At 39.6% G+C, this 12,400-nt stretch overlaps 2 protein-coding genes across 3 annotated transcripts; both read left to right on the top strand.

Moving 5' to 3' along the window:
• Positions 1–4,611: 4,611 nt before the first annotated feature.
• On the top strand, positions 4,612–6,409 carry LOC120435415 (GTPase IMAP family member 2-like; the record flags this gene model as incomplete). Its single annotated transcript, XM_039605006.1, has 3 exons — positions 4,612–4,716; positions 5,174–5,233; positions 5,967–6,409. Coding segments are annotated over exons 1-3 (519 nt in total), but the record flags the coding sequence as incomplete, so codon positions are not given.
• A 10-nt stretch (positions 6,410–6,419) lies between these two features.
• Positions 6,420–9,719, top strand: LOC120435412 (GTPase IMAP family member 8-like). 2 transcript variants are annotated; one of them, XM_039605000.1, is made up of 4 exons: positions 6,420–6,574; positions 6,781–7,983; positions 8,101–8,783; positions 8,850–9,719. In XM_039605000.1, the coding sequence occupies exons 1-4, from the start codon at positions 6,445–6,447 to the stop codon at positions 8,982–8,984; spliced, it is 2,151 nt and encodes a 716-aa protein (XP_039460934.1). In that variant the 5' UTR covers positions 6,420–6,444; the 3' UTR covers positions 8,985–9,719. The 2 variants fall into 2 exon arrangements, with proteins under 2 accessions (XP_039460934.1, XP_039460930.1); XM_039604996.1 differs by having other exon boundaries at positions 8,101–9,719.
• The last annotated feature ends 2,681 nt before the right edge of the window (positions 9,720–12,400 follow it).

Below are 12,400 nucleotides of genomic sequence, written 5' to 3'. Positions count from 1 at the left end.
AACTAATGAAAGATGATAAAAATCATTCACAAGTCAAAAAGCAGTTTGATGAGTTAACACACCTGTTTAAGGATGCCAGTGCATTGCATGAATCTTTACTTTCTCTAATCTCATTTGATGAGAAAGATAAACAAAATACATGGTTCTCAAGCATCGCTAAATACAATAAAGGGTTTATGGAGGATGTTAAGATATGGCTCTCTGAAACTGATAAACGTACGGGGAGGCCATCATCTGACAAAGCACAGTCACAGGAAACTTGCCTGGGAGGAGAAATGGAGGCGCGAGAGCACACTGGAAAAGAACCTCAGTCATCTCTTAATCCCCAGAATGATGTTAATGATGATGTGTTACCATCCGACAGTGTGTCAAATCAAGGCAGTAGGTCAAGCTCAAGAGTATCATCTACTTCATCTGCACATCTCAGGGCAGAAGCTGAAATGGCCGCCTTGCTCGCACGTCAACATATGCTGAAAGAAAAACACTCTCTTGAAGAGCAAGAGGAACAATTGAGGAGAAAGAAAGAACAACTTCAGCTTGAAGCAGATATAGCTGCAACTGTTGCAAAGGTTAACATGCTGAGAACTGGATCCACTATGCGGAGCGTCGCTTCACGGAAATCTAATGGAATGGAATCATATTTTAAAACAAAAGGAAACAGCCTTGAAATTCTTAAAGCGGATGCAGAGACTTTTGTTCCACAGATGCTTACAAAAGGAAACACAATCACTGGGAATGCAGAGCTTCAAGTAAAAACAGTGCAACAGACTATGAAAAGGAAAAAGCCTGCAGCCGCTCTTATGGGGCCTTCTCACGCTTTTCGATCAATTCCACTTTTGCCTAAGGCACAAGCTGCTCATCCAGTAGCCAATGAAAATCTGTTGTCCATTATGGAAAAACAAAATGAATTAACTTGTATGTTGGTCCATCAGCAAAGTCTTTCTTCACTGCCCAAAAGGGAGATTCAAACCTTTGATGGTGATCCTTTACATTTTCAGGCCTTTATGCGCTCGTTTGAACAGGTCATAGAAGCAAAGACTGGCGATGCTGGCGACTGCCTGCATTATCTTGCACAGTACACCAAGGGGCAGCCCAATGAACTTGTTAAAAGCTGTCAACATATGTCTGAGAGTGCTGGATATGTAAAGGCAAAGACTCTGCTGTATGAGCACTTTGGGAATGGACATGTGATTGCATCTGCTTATTTGAACAAAGTTCACTCATGGCCACTGATTAGATCAGTAGATGGAAAAGCTCTTCAGGCATATTGTTTGTTCTTACGTGGATGCTGCAATGCAATGGAAGAGATTAATGATCTCTCTGAATTAAATACACCTGCCACTATGCTTGCTGTGATTAGAAGACTGCCATATAAGTTAAAAGACAAATGGCGAACAGTAGCATGTGACATTCAGGAGAGGCAACATCGCAGAGCCGCATTGTTTCCTTCCTTGAGCGTCAAGTTAAAATTGCAACAGACCCCGTCTTTGGAAATCTATGTGACGTTCCAGCGACACATCTTTCAGCCAAGGGCAGCAATGGAGGGAAACGTTCTCCACATCTAAGAGCTAAAGGAAGTAACTTCGCCACAACAGTCTCTGATGTCGGGAGACAGAATCAGACAGGGGCTCAAGATCGTCGCAGCACTGTGAAGGCTTGTTTTTTCTGCAAAGGTGGACACACACTGGAGTCATGTGCTCTGCTTGATAAGAAACCTCATAATGAGAAGATTTCTTTTCTTAAAAAGAACAGCATCTGTTTTGGCTGTTTGTGTACTGGGCACATAAGCAAAGAATGCAGAAAACGCCTTTCATGTAAAATCTGTGGTCTCAGACATGCAAGTATACGCCATATCCACCATAAAGAGAAGAATGAAGTCAAACCTGATAATGAGGCAGATAACATTCCTGTTACGATCCAGACTAGTGGTCTTACTGGGGCCGGTGAACAAGACTGTAAGCTTGCCATTGTGCCAGTTAAAGTAAAATCAAAGCGAGGTCAAAGAATAGTGGAAACGTATGCCTTTCTGGACCAAGGGAGTTCAGCATCCTTTTGTACAGTGGGTCTTATGGACAAGCTGAATATTGCCGGGAGGAGGACAAAGATTCTCCTGCGCACCATGGGACAGGAGAAAGTGGTGGACAGTTTCATTGTACCTGAACTTGAAGTTGCTGGATTGGACAGTGACATGTACTGTGATATGCCTAACCTCTTCACTCAGCATAAAATGCCTGTAGATCTTGGTAACATCCCAAATCAACAGGACCTGGATGACTGGCCACATTTGAAGCATGTTCATTTGCCAGAAATTAAGGCCAATGTGGAGCTTTTGATTGGCATGAATATGCCCAGAGCTCTAGAACCTTTGGAGCTCATTCGGAGTGTAGGTGATGGACCTTTTGCCATTAGAACTGTGCTTGGCTGGAGAGTGAATGGGCCACTTAATCGAGAATACGTCCCCTCCGAAGGGGTCTAGGCATGCGAGTGAGGGGACCAGTAACAAATGGGTCCGGAAACAGAATGAAAAGGAAAACACACAGAGTTGTTCTATAATAATATAGTTTTATTACAAATAATATAGTTTTGTTACAAACGACATTAACTTAAAGAGCCGGCAACGCCGTTTTACCTTTAATGCCAAAAAAACAAAGGAAACACTCGCAGCAACAAAAGACAAGAAAACTACCAAACAAAGAAGGGAGGCACTTCCCACACTTCCTACTTACATGGGGTGGGGTGGGAACCACACACTCCCACAGCCTCACAGGATGTAACAACAAGTAATTTTCAATAAATTACAGGTAGTAATAAAATAAACTACTAACTCTTTTACGCCACGTCCACACCTACACGGGTCCAAACACTGTTTCTATGCGTTTGGACCTTTTGTCCATGCTTCATCTCCTGCTTTGCGTTTGTGTAGGTGCCGTGCTAGCAGTGTCCAAGCCTTGGTTTTTTGGGGGGGTTTTTTTCTCTTTTCATAATTTTTTTTCAAGAATAATTAAATAGATTCAACATCTATTTAATGTTGAATTCACAGATTACTATATACAGTAATGGACTTCTATATATTCTACATCAGATTAAAACTTTGGGTGTAAGATTCAGATAATTATTTATTAAAAGCTAGACATTTTAAATGAGAATAAGAAAGAAAAGTATGTCTCTGTGCCCCCTTTTCCCTGTTCATGCCCTATCGGCCCCCCTGGCTAAACTTTGCTAGATCCGCCCCTGCACAGTTACCAGCCGTCAGCTGCTTAGAAAAGGATCCTGGTGTAGAAAGTAATATTAAATAAATTCTAACGACAGCTTATCAAGCTTAAACGTGCTGCTGTTGTTCAGCCGCTGGTTTCCTTTTTCTGGTGCAAAGTGGGCGATAAACAAACAAGAGAGACGGACTTGCGACAGAAAAGCCGATCAGCTGATCATTAAGCAGTTTCACGATTGAAGTAGCAGCAGGAGAGGGAGAGAGAGAGAAGAGGCAGTCGCTCTATATATTGGTTGTTAAGCATAACGCAGGAATGCTTTACAAACATTCACAGATGAACTTACACACTTGCTTTACTTCTCTCTGGGATCACTTTCTACACACAGCCGCTCTATCACGTGAGCACACTGCTCCGACGTGCTACGGTTATGAGCCGAGTTACGCCGTTTTGTGAGGTGCTTTTTTGATATTTAATGGATCGGATTACATTTTTTATTTCTCGTCGATATCCGATCCAGTAATTTAGGTCAGTATCGGAACGATACTGATATGTAATATCGGATCGGTCCATCTCTAGTCTGGTCTAGATGGATACAGAGATGGAGGCTGGGACAGTGCTCCGAATGACAAAGGTGAAGCAGAGATTTGGAGGAAGTGTGCTGCATTAAATGAGTCTGAACGGTAGACTGAAAGAAGAGAACAGATATTTAAATCACACAGAACAGAAGCTGATTGGCTTGCAGAAGCTTAGCGAGAAAATTATTGGATTAGTATTTAGATGACAAAATTAAATCTGAAAACATGGAAAAGTAGAAGACTTGTCTTGTCTAATGAGCATGAAAACTTAAAGAAATCCAGTCACCTCCTTTTCAAGCTCCTTAGACTATCATGAACTGGATGATTAAGAACTTACACAGACATAAAGAACAGACTAGCAGCCTGAACACCAGGAAAGCTGGCAGATGAGTGATTACAGAATTTGATCAAATCTTCATCAAACTCCAGAGTGATTCCTGACACACCCATGTTACTTATTAACTTTAGACAGAGGTGACCTTAATCAACAACTTCTTTGGCAGACAGACTGCAGATATTAGATGGCAGGGGGAAGCAAACTTGGTGTTAAATTATTTCCCCAAAGGAAAGGATGAGAAGATTCAAAAATATTTACTGAAACTTAATAACTTTGACATTCAAGATTTACTAGGAAGCATAAAATGCACCGTAGTGAGAAACAATGAAAATAACACTGAAACCTTAAAAGTAAACAACAGTCTGAAAGGGACTTTCTGCCATGTTTTATGAGTGTCTAGTCATGCTTCTGAAGACAGTTTTTGCTCACTTTATTGTGAATATTTACATAAAACCTCCCGAGTGTCTGTGTACAGTAAAACCCCTTCGAGGTCAGAGGGTCAGACATAAAAAATCTTTTCTCTGTCATTGTTGTTTTTTCTTTTCAACTCCACAGTGAGTTCTGCAGCTCAGTGACAGCATGGCAGCAGCATTTGGTGAGTCTTACTTTGTCCCACTTACATGCAGGACCTGTGAGTTACCTCCCTCTACAAGCACTTTTTGACAATAATTTAATTGTTTCTTGGTTTCTCCTGTTTGGAGAAATGTGAAATTTGTCTGCTTGGAGACTAAACGAGGTGACTACAGGTGAATACGGTACAGCAGGTCTCATCTGAGTGTCTTTGCTGAACCAGGCTGCTGTGTTGCATGTAATGTTCTTTAACAATGTGTTTAACCAATAACATTTGTCAGAATGTATTTTCTGAAAATTAAAAGTCATGTTTAATATTCTTTCCTAGAACTAATGTGATCTGTTCATTTAGTCAGCCGTTGACATAAAAAGTGTATTGTTCCATCTGATGTAGTCATTGCAGGATAACACGTGTCTTACTGCATAAACTACTACTACTACTAATAATGAAAGAAGAGTTATGTATTTCTTTATCTTTGCAGGACCACAAGACACTTTTCCCAGACGTCGCAGGAACAGCATCGAACTTCTGCCACCCCACAGTGAGTTTTTAAAGAAAAGATTATGTTTAATGCAAACTTTAACTGGGCAATTTAAGGTGGAAGACATTAGACAGGAGCAGGTGAAGACTAAATATAACAGGAAGTTGAAGCCTGTTTGGAACAATGAAAACCCCTTAGTGCACGGATTCTGCTTTCTCTCTTTACATTTAAAGCTCATATAATGTATAGAAAAGTGAAGAAAACTATTTTATGTAAACCCTTGAGGGTCATATCTGGGAGAGGTTACAACATATCAAATGTCTCCTTAACTTCATGTTAACAGATCAAACATTCAGGATACCAGTGTTTATGTAGCTCTATGCCACAGACATGAAGTTGGTGCAATTTATTGAAACTGTGATGTATCCTGTGGTAATGATGCTCAAAAGAGATTATAGAAATAAAATTGTGCCAAACAAGAAAAAAAAGGTCTTCAGATTCTGATACTGTGGATGTAAAACTGAGCTTTTAACAGAGGTTAATTTTCAAAGTTTATGTAGTATTCTCACATGTGAATATATATTTATGGCTCAGTAATTGTCCATAAAAACAAGAAAAAAATAACACATATTTAAACAAAATGACAATTTTTGCACATTTTTCAATAATTACAACTCAGTGGTTACAAGTGGAAAATCATTAAAATTAGATTAATTAAAACCTATGATATAATGTTGTTTCTGCTTGTATTAACTTTGAAAGATTCTTTGTTCAGTGTTTTCTGTCATTTCAGTGTCTGAGCTCAGAGCTGTCCTGCTGGGGAACAGCTGGTCTGAGAGGAGCTCAGTGGGAAACCTGTTACTGGGAGAGAACAAGTTCAACCCTGAGGAAGAACTGGACCCATGTGTGAGAGTCAGTGGACACATTCAAGGGAAAGAAATAGTTCTCATCAACACTCCAGATCTGCTTCATCTTAAAATCTCTGAGGACAAAATAAAGGAACATGTAGAAACCTGTGTGAGGCTCTCTGATCCTGGACCTCATGTGTTCCTGCTGGTTCTGCAGACTGAAGACTTCACTGAGCATCAAAGAGTGAGACTCTGCAGAGTCCTGAACTTCTTCAGTGATCATTCCTTTAATCATTCACTGGTTCTGATATCACCACCCAGACAGAGGCGTCCGGGTTCAGGGCATCGTGTCATGTATCGTACACCTATACAGGAAATGATCAGACGATGTAAAACAAGTCACTGCAGCTTGAAAACCTCACCATGCAGGAGTTACTAGAAAACATGGAACGCATTGTAGAAATGAGCAATGGAACACATGTGATCTGTCGTCACACCAGCGCTCAACAAAGAAAAGAAGCTCCTGTTACTCTGAATTATCCTCAGCCTGTTGGTAAGTAAAAACCCCAAATTCTATCTGTAGATATTTTAACATAAAGTTAGGACACCTTATAAAAAAGTGCTCAGAAGGAACTATCCACCAAAAACATGAAGCAGCATTTACTGAAGATGAAAAAAGTGAAGAAAGACCAAAAGGCTTTTAGGATCAGTCAGACTGTCTGAGAGTAATTTCCTGTTTGTATCTTTGCTCCTTTACAGGACGTAGACTCTGCATTTTGCTGTTTGGAGGGAACTCAGCAAAGAAGACAGAACTCTGTAACTTTATTGTGAAGAAAAATTACGATTTTTCAGGATTTACTCCAGGCAGACAAGTTTTCCATGGAGAGTGGAGAGGAAAACCTTTAACAGTAGTGAAAACTCCTGACTTCTTAAGTCTGTCTCTGAAAACAGTGAGAGAAGAGATGAAGAGGAGTGTGAGTCTCTGTCCTCCTGGACCAAATGTTCTGCTGCTGATGGTGAAACCTTCTGATTTCACTGATGAGAGCAGAAAAACTCTCAGTTTGACCCTGAGTGTGTTTAATGGAGATGCTTTTAAACATTCAATGGTCATCATCACAGATGAGGAGACGATCAATTTTTCTGTTAATTCTTTCCTTAGAGATTGTGAAGGTAGACACTACAACATGTTTGAAAATGATCATAGACAGTTAATGGAGAAGATTGAGAACATCGTGCATGAGAACGAAGGAAAATTCCTCACAGTCACTGAAGAGACCATCAGACCAATGTCTGAACTCATTAAACCATCTTTAAACCTGGTTCTGTGTGGGAGCAGAGGAGCAGGGAAGACTTCAGCAGCCAAGGCCATTTTAGGTCAGACTGAGCTTCATTCAGTCTCCAACTCATCAGAGTGTGTTAAACATCAGGGAGAGGTGTGTGGACGTTGGGTTTCCCTGGTGGAGCTGCCTGCCTTGTATGGAAAACCTCAGGAGGCAGTGATGGAGGAATCACTCAAGTGTATCTCCCTCTGTGATCCTGAGGGTGTCCATGCCTTCATCCTGGTCCTACCTGTGGCTCCTCTCACTGATGAAGTCAAGAGAGAGTTAAAGACCATCCAGGACACATTCAGCTCTCGAGTCAATGACTTCACCATGATTCTGTTCACTGTGGACTCAGATCCTACAGATCCAGCTGTTCTTAACTTTGGAAAGGAAGACAAGGACATCCAGAAGCTCTGTCAGACTTACAGAGGACGATATGTTGTTCTCAACATTAAGAACAAACAGCAGATCCCAGAACTGTTGAATCATGTGGAAAAGATGAGACCAGACAAAAAACAATTCTGTTATACAACATCAACATTTGTATTCGCAAAAATGGATCAAATTTCACAACAGCAGAAAAAAATAATTTCTCTACAGGAGGAGCTTAATGAGATGAGGTCAAAGGTCACAGACACTGGTAAGTAAACTGTAACTGATATTTACTGTTCTCTCAATGTGATACTCTGATATGTATTTCATTATCAAGAAAATATCTCCTAAGTCTAATTTAGTCCCATACATCCTTCTTTTACAGGTGATGATGAGAACATGAACACAGAGCCTCTCAGGATTGTCCTGATAGGAAAGACTGGCTGTGGAAAGAGTTCTTCAGGGAACACAATTCTAGGAACAGACAAGTTTAAAGCTGAATCAGCTCAAAAGTCAGTAACTACATACTGCCAGAAAGCACAGGGTGAGGTGGACGGTCGTCCTGTTGCTGTGGTCGACACTCCTGGTCTCTTTGACACAACTCTGTCAAATGAAGACGTTTATGAGGAGATGGTGAAATGTGTCAGTTTCCTGGCTCCAGGACCACATGTCTTCTTGTTGGTGATACAGATCGGCAGGTTCACAGCAGAGGAGAAGGAGACATTAAAACTCATCAAGAAATTCTTTGGCAAGAATTCAGAAAAGTTCACCATCATTCTTTTAACCAGAGGAGACGATCTGAAAGCTGACAAGCAGACCATTGATGAGTACATTGATAAAAAATGTGATAATTCCTTCAAGAAGCTGATCTCTGACTGTGGAGGAAGATACCATGTGTTCAACAACCATGACAAACAAAACCGCACACAAGTCAGTGAGCTGATAACAAAGATTGACACCATGGTGAAGAACAATGGTGGCAACTACTACACCAATGAGATGCTGCAAGAGGCTGAAACTGCAATACAGAAAGAAATGCAGAGGATCCTGAAGGAGAAAGAAGAAGAGATGCAGAGGATCCTGAAGGAGAAAGAAGAAGAGATGCAGAGGATCCTGAAAGAGAAAGAAGAAGAGATGCAGAGAGAAAGAGAAGAACTTGAAAGGAAACATCAGGAAGAAAAGAAGAGCCTGCAAAGAAGAATGGAAAAACAGAGAGATGAAATTGAAAAAGAGAGAAAACAGAGAGAGAAACGTGTAACCCAGTGTTAAAAACGGGATTAAAAGTATAAATATTCATATTCTCACAATGGGAATAAATATGGATAAAAAGAAGTTAAATATAATAAATACTGATAAAAAGCATGTAAACATAAGTTTAATTAATATGTATGTATGTATATGTAATATATAAATGGTGTGGGGGCAGGACTTTGTCCTTTAGAGTGTGTTTGTTAGATTCACTGAGCGACCAATCAGTGGCCGGTCTGACCCTCCCCCAGTCTGTGTGCGCTGCTCAGACACCTGTTTGTGCCTTCGTGTGCCAGTCAGATACGCCAGAGACACAGACGGTGAAAGGTCCGTTTACCCGTGTGGTGAAGAAGCTAGCTGGATAGCAAAAGTTCTTTTTTCAGTGGAAATAGTAAGAGTGATACTGTATTCCAGAGGCCGTGAGCTAGCGTGAGCCCTGTGAAGCCCCGTGTAAGCATTTGTTGCTTCACATGGTCAGGTTTTTTTCCTTTGCTTATTTGGATTGGATTGGTTTTGAGGACCTGAGAAGAATCGAGGATCCCTTTTCCAGTACTGGATGGCGAGCCCAGCCCAAAGAGCCGGATGAACTGGTAGATTGTAACCCGACTGGTTACAAACACACTGAGTGACTATTGAACATTGACAGACTGAATTTGACTTTAAAAAGAAAGACACAAAAGACAATATATCCTTGGGTCGACCATTTGTGGGGTTTTATTTTATTTTGTTTTATGAAGCGCGCTCTACTTTTGTTAAATGTGCACAACCTGCTAAACTTTAATAATTGTCAATAAATGCAATTGTGTTTCCTACACCTACTGCGTACAAGTCCTCTGTTGTCATACACCCTTGGCTCCTACGAATCTAGAACCTGTCTGATCTGGCCCAAATTTCCCTTCTGTCCTCGTACTGTGGTTAAAGGTAACTATACTGCCGGTACTACATGCAAACAAGGCAAGAAGTAGCACCACCAGTGTTACAAGCAGCTTCAAGAAATGGAGAAAAACATCAAAAGATCTGAGAGAGAATAGAAGAAGAGAGAACAAGAACTTAGAGACGAGGAAGAAAAGAAAAGAAAAATGCAGGAAGAACGTCAACAACTGGAGTGGGAAAAAGAACGAGAAGCTTTGGAGAAAAAAATCAAGTCCAAATCAGAGGAAAAGGAAATCATTGACAGAAAACTGGAGGAGGTTAAAAGAGAGATGAAAGAAAAACGAGAGATTTGGGAGAAGGAAAGAAAAGAGTGATGGGAAAAACAGCATCAAGAAGATGAACTGAGACATCAGAAGGGGAGAGAGAGGAACTGAAGAAGCTTGAAAACAAAAGAAAATAAGAAGATCGACTCAACAGAGAACAAGAAGAGAAGGAGCGAAAAGAATTAGAGGAAAACTACAAGAACAAAATGGGAAACATGAAAACGATTTATGAAGAGGAGGCCAGAAAACAAGCTGAAGAGGACAATAAGTTCAGAGAAAAATATTACAAAGAACTCAAAACTCTGACGTTAAAACATGATGAGGAGCTGAAAGCTCTGAAGCAACAGCATAAAACAGAAATGCAACAGAAACAGAACGAACACAGCAAAGAGTACAAGACATAAAAAAGACCAAGAAAAGAAAAAAGAAGAGGAAATCAAAACCTTGAAAGAAAAACAACAAAAAGAAATTGATGATTATCTTGACCTCAACGTGGTAAAAGTCAGGAAGTGTACCATCAGCTGATGTTCTTCTTTGTTGTAACAATAAATATTATTCACTGATATTACAAACTGATCGTTCTGTAACCACAGCAGTATCTACAGGCCTCGTTCATACACAGTGCATCATGTAGCTGTGTTCACATTCTTAGCTTTATAAACTAACAACAAATAATATGATTCCACAATTAAAATAAGATTTTAAAATTGACAATTTATATTTGCATTTAAAGTTATGAAATATGATTCATTAAACATGTTTGTGGATGTTACAGTAAAAAATATAACTTTTTCTACTCTGAGTTTATGTTTTTTGTCTGATTTTAGATCAATTGTGTTAATACAGTATGTCAAAATGAAAACATAACTGTAAATTCAGACATGTGAGGTTGTGCTGAAAAGGATGATACCAAACAAGGCAAAGTAAATAGTTTTTAAAGGTGAAATGTAGAAGAAACATCAGAAGTAGTGAAAAATGGCCAATTATACACTGGACCCCAGAGGGTTAAACAATTTTTTTTAAAGTAAGTAAAGTAAGTATAGTTACTTTTCAAGTAATTAATTACTTTTAGAATATTGTAACTCTGTTACTATTTTGAAGAAGTAACTAGTAACTATAATTAATTACTTCTTCAAAGTAACTTGCCCAACACTGGACAAAAGACACACTAACCAGCTACAGCTGTAGTTAGGTTATAACATAACAAGTTATGATGTTGTTGTATGAAACAAGATATTATTTAAAATGACTGCTCCTATACAAAGACGTCTCATTAGGTTGAATACCTCTTGCCTCGACTCTTCCATTCTCAAATTAACATCTCTGGGTGTTGACTATTTAAAAAAACTGCTGTGTTGAAAATGACCCAATTTGTAACCCAGTGCTAGGTCAAATATGGACCGAGCCAGCGCTGGGTTTTTTCAACTTAACAGGGTTGGGTTACTGATTTGACCCAGCACACTGGGTTAGGATAACTATCCAAAAATTGGGTTAAAAAATTGACCAATGTTCAAAGTTGAGGTTACCAAAAATTTGGTCGAAACTCAGAAGTCATCACAAAGGTTATATTACCATTAACGTTTGGGTTAAGATTTCTATTTACTATAACATTCAGCATATAAAAACTAGATTTAAAACAGATTTTCGCTAAATATATTTTTATTGCCATATGATACATAGAACATAGACAGCAAAATTCATACAAAATATATCAATGACAGTAAAATGCAAGTTAAAAAAAGTATATAATTCATTATAATTATATCCATTACTTGACCATATTTGGTTTATGTCCTGGGATTCATCTATTCCTGGGATAGATGACAGTGTGAGCGCATGACTTTGGGTAACTTGCATCAAAAACAAAAATGCTTTGAAGCAGCCATCAACAGACCTTAGATTGTTAGATTAGATTTGGTGGTGAATTCTTCTTCCTGATAGAACAAAGGGTTTTTGTGAGGAGTTTTCCTGTAATGCAACTCAGATTGGAATAATGACACTCAGACAGGTTTTACAAATTAACGTGCACGGGAGAGAACTGGACAGGCGCCGTTCCTTCGCTTGACCTCAGTTGCTCTCGTCCGCCCTCCCGTAACACTGCTCTTTTATTGTGGTTACATGAATATGCATAGTTTCATTAACATACGACATATACCTTGTGTGTGTGTGTGTGTGTGTGTGTGTGGAGTGAGATATGATCCCGTGAAGACTCCCCAAAGCTGGTGCCAGGAGTCTAGCGGT

Source organism: Oreochromis aureus, linkage group 3 (assembly GCF_013358895.1).
Source record: "Oreochromis aureus strain Israel breed Guangdong linkage group 3, ZZ_aureus, whole genome shotgun sequence".
Lineage (NCBI taxonomy): Eukaryota > Metazoa > Chordata > Actinopteri > Cichliformes > Cichlidae > Oreochromis > Oreochromis aureus.
Note: the sequence above shows the minus strand (reverse complement) of the source record. Positions and strands in the feature narration are given on the sequence as shown.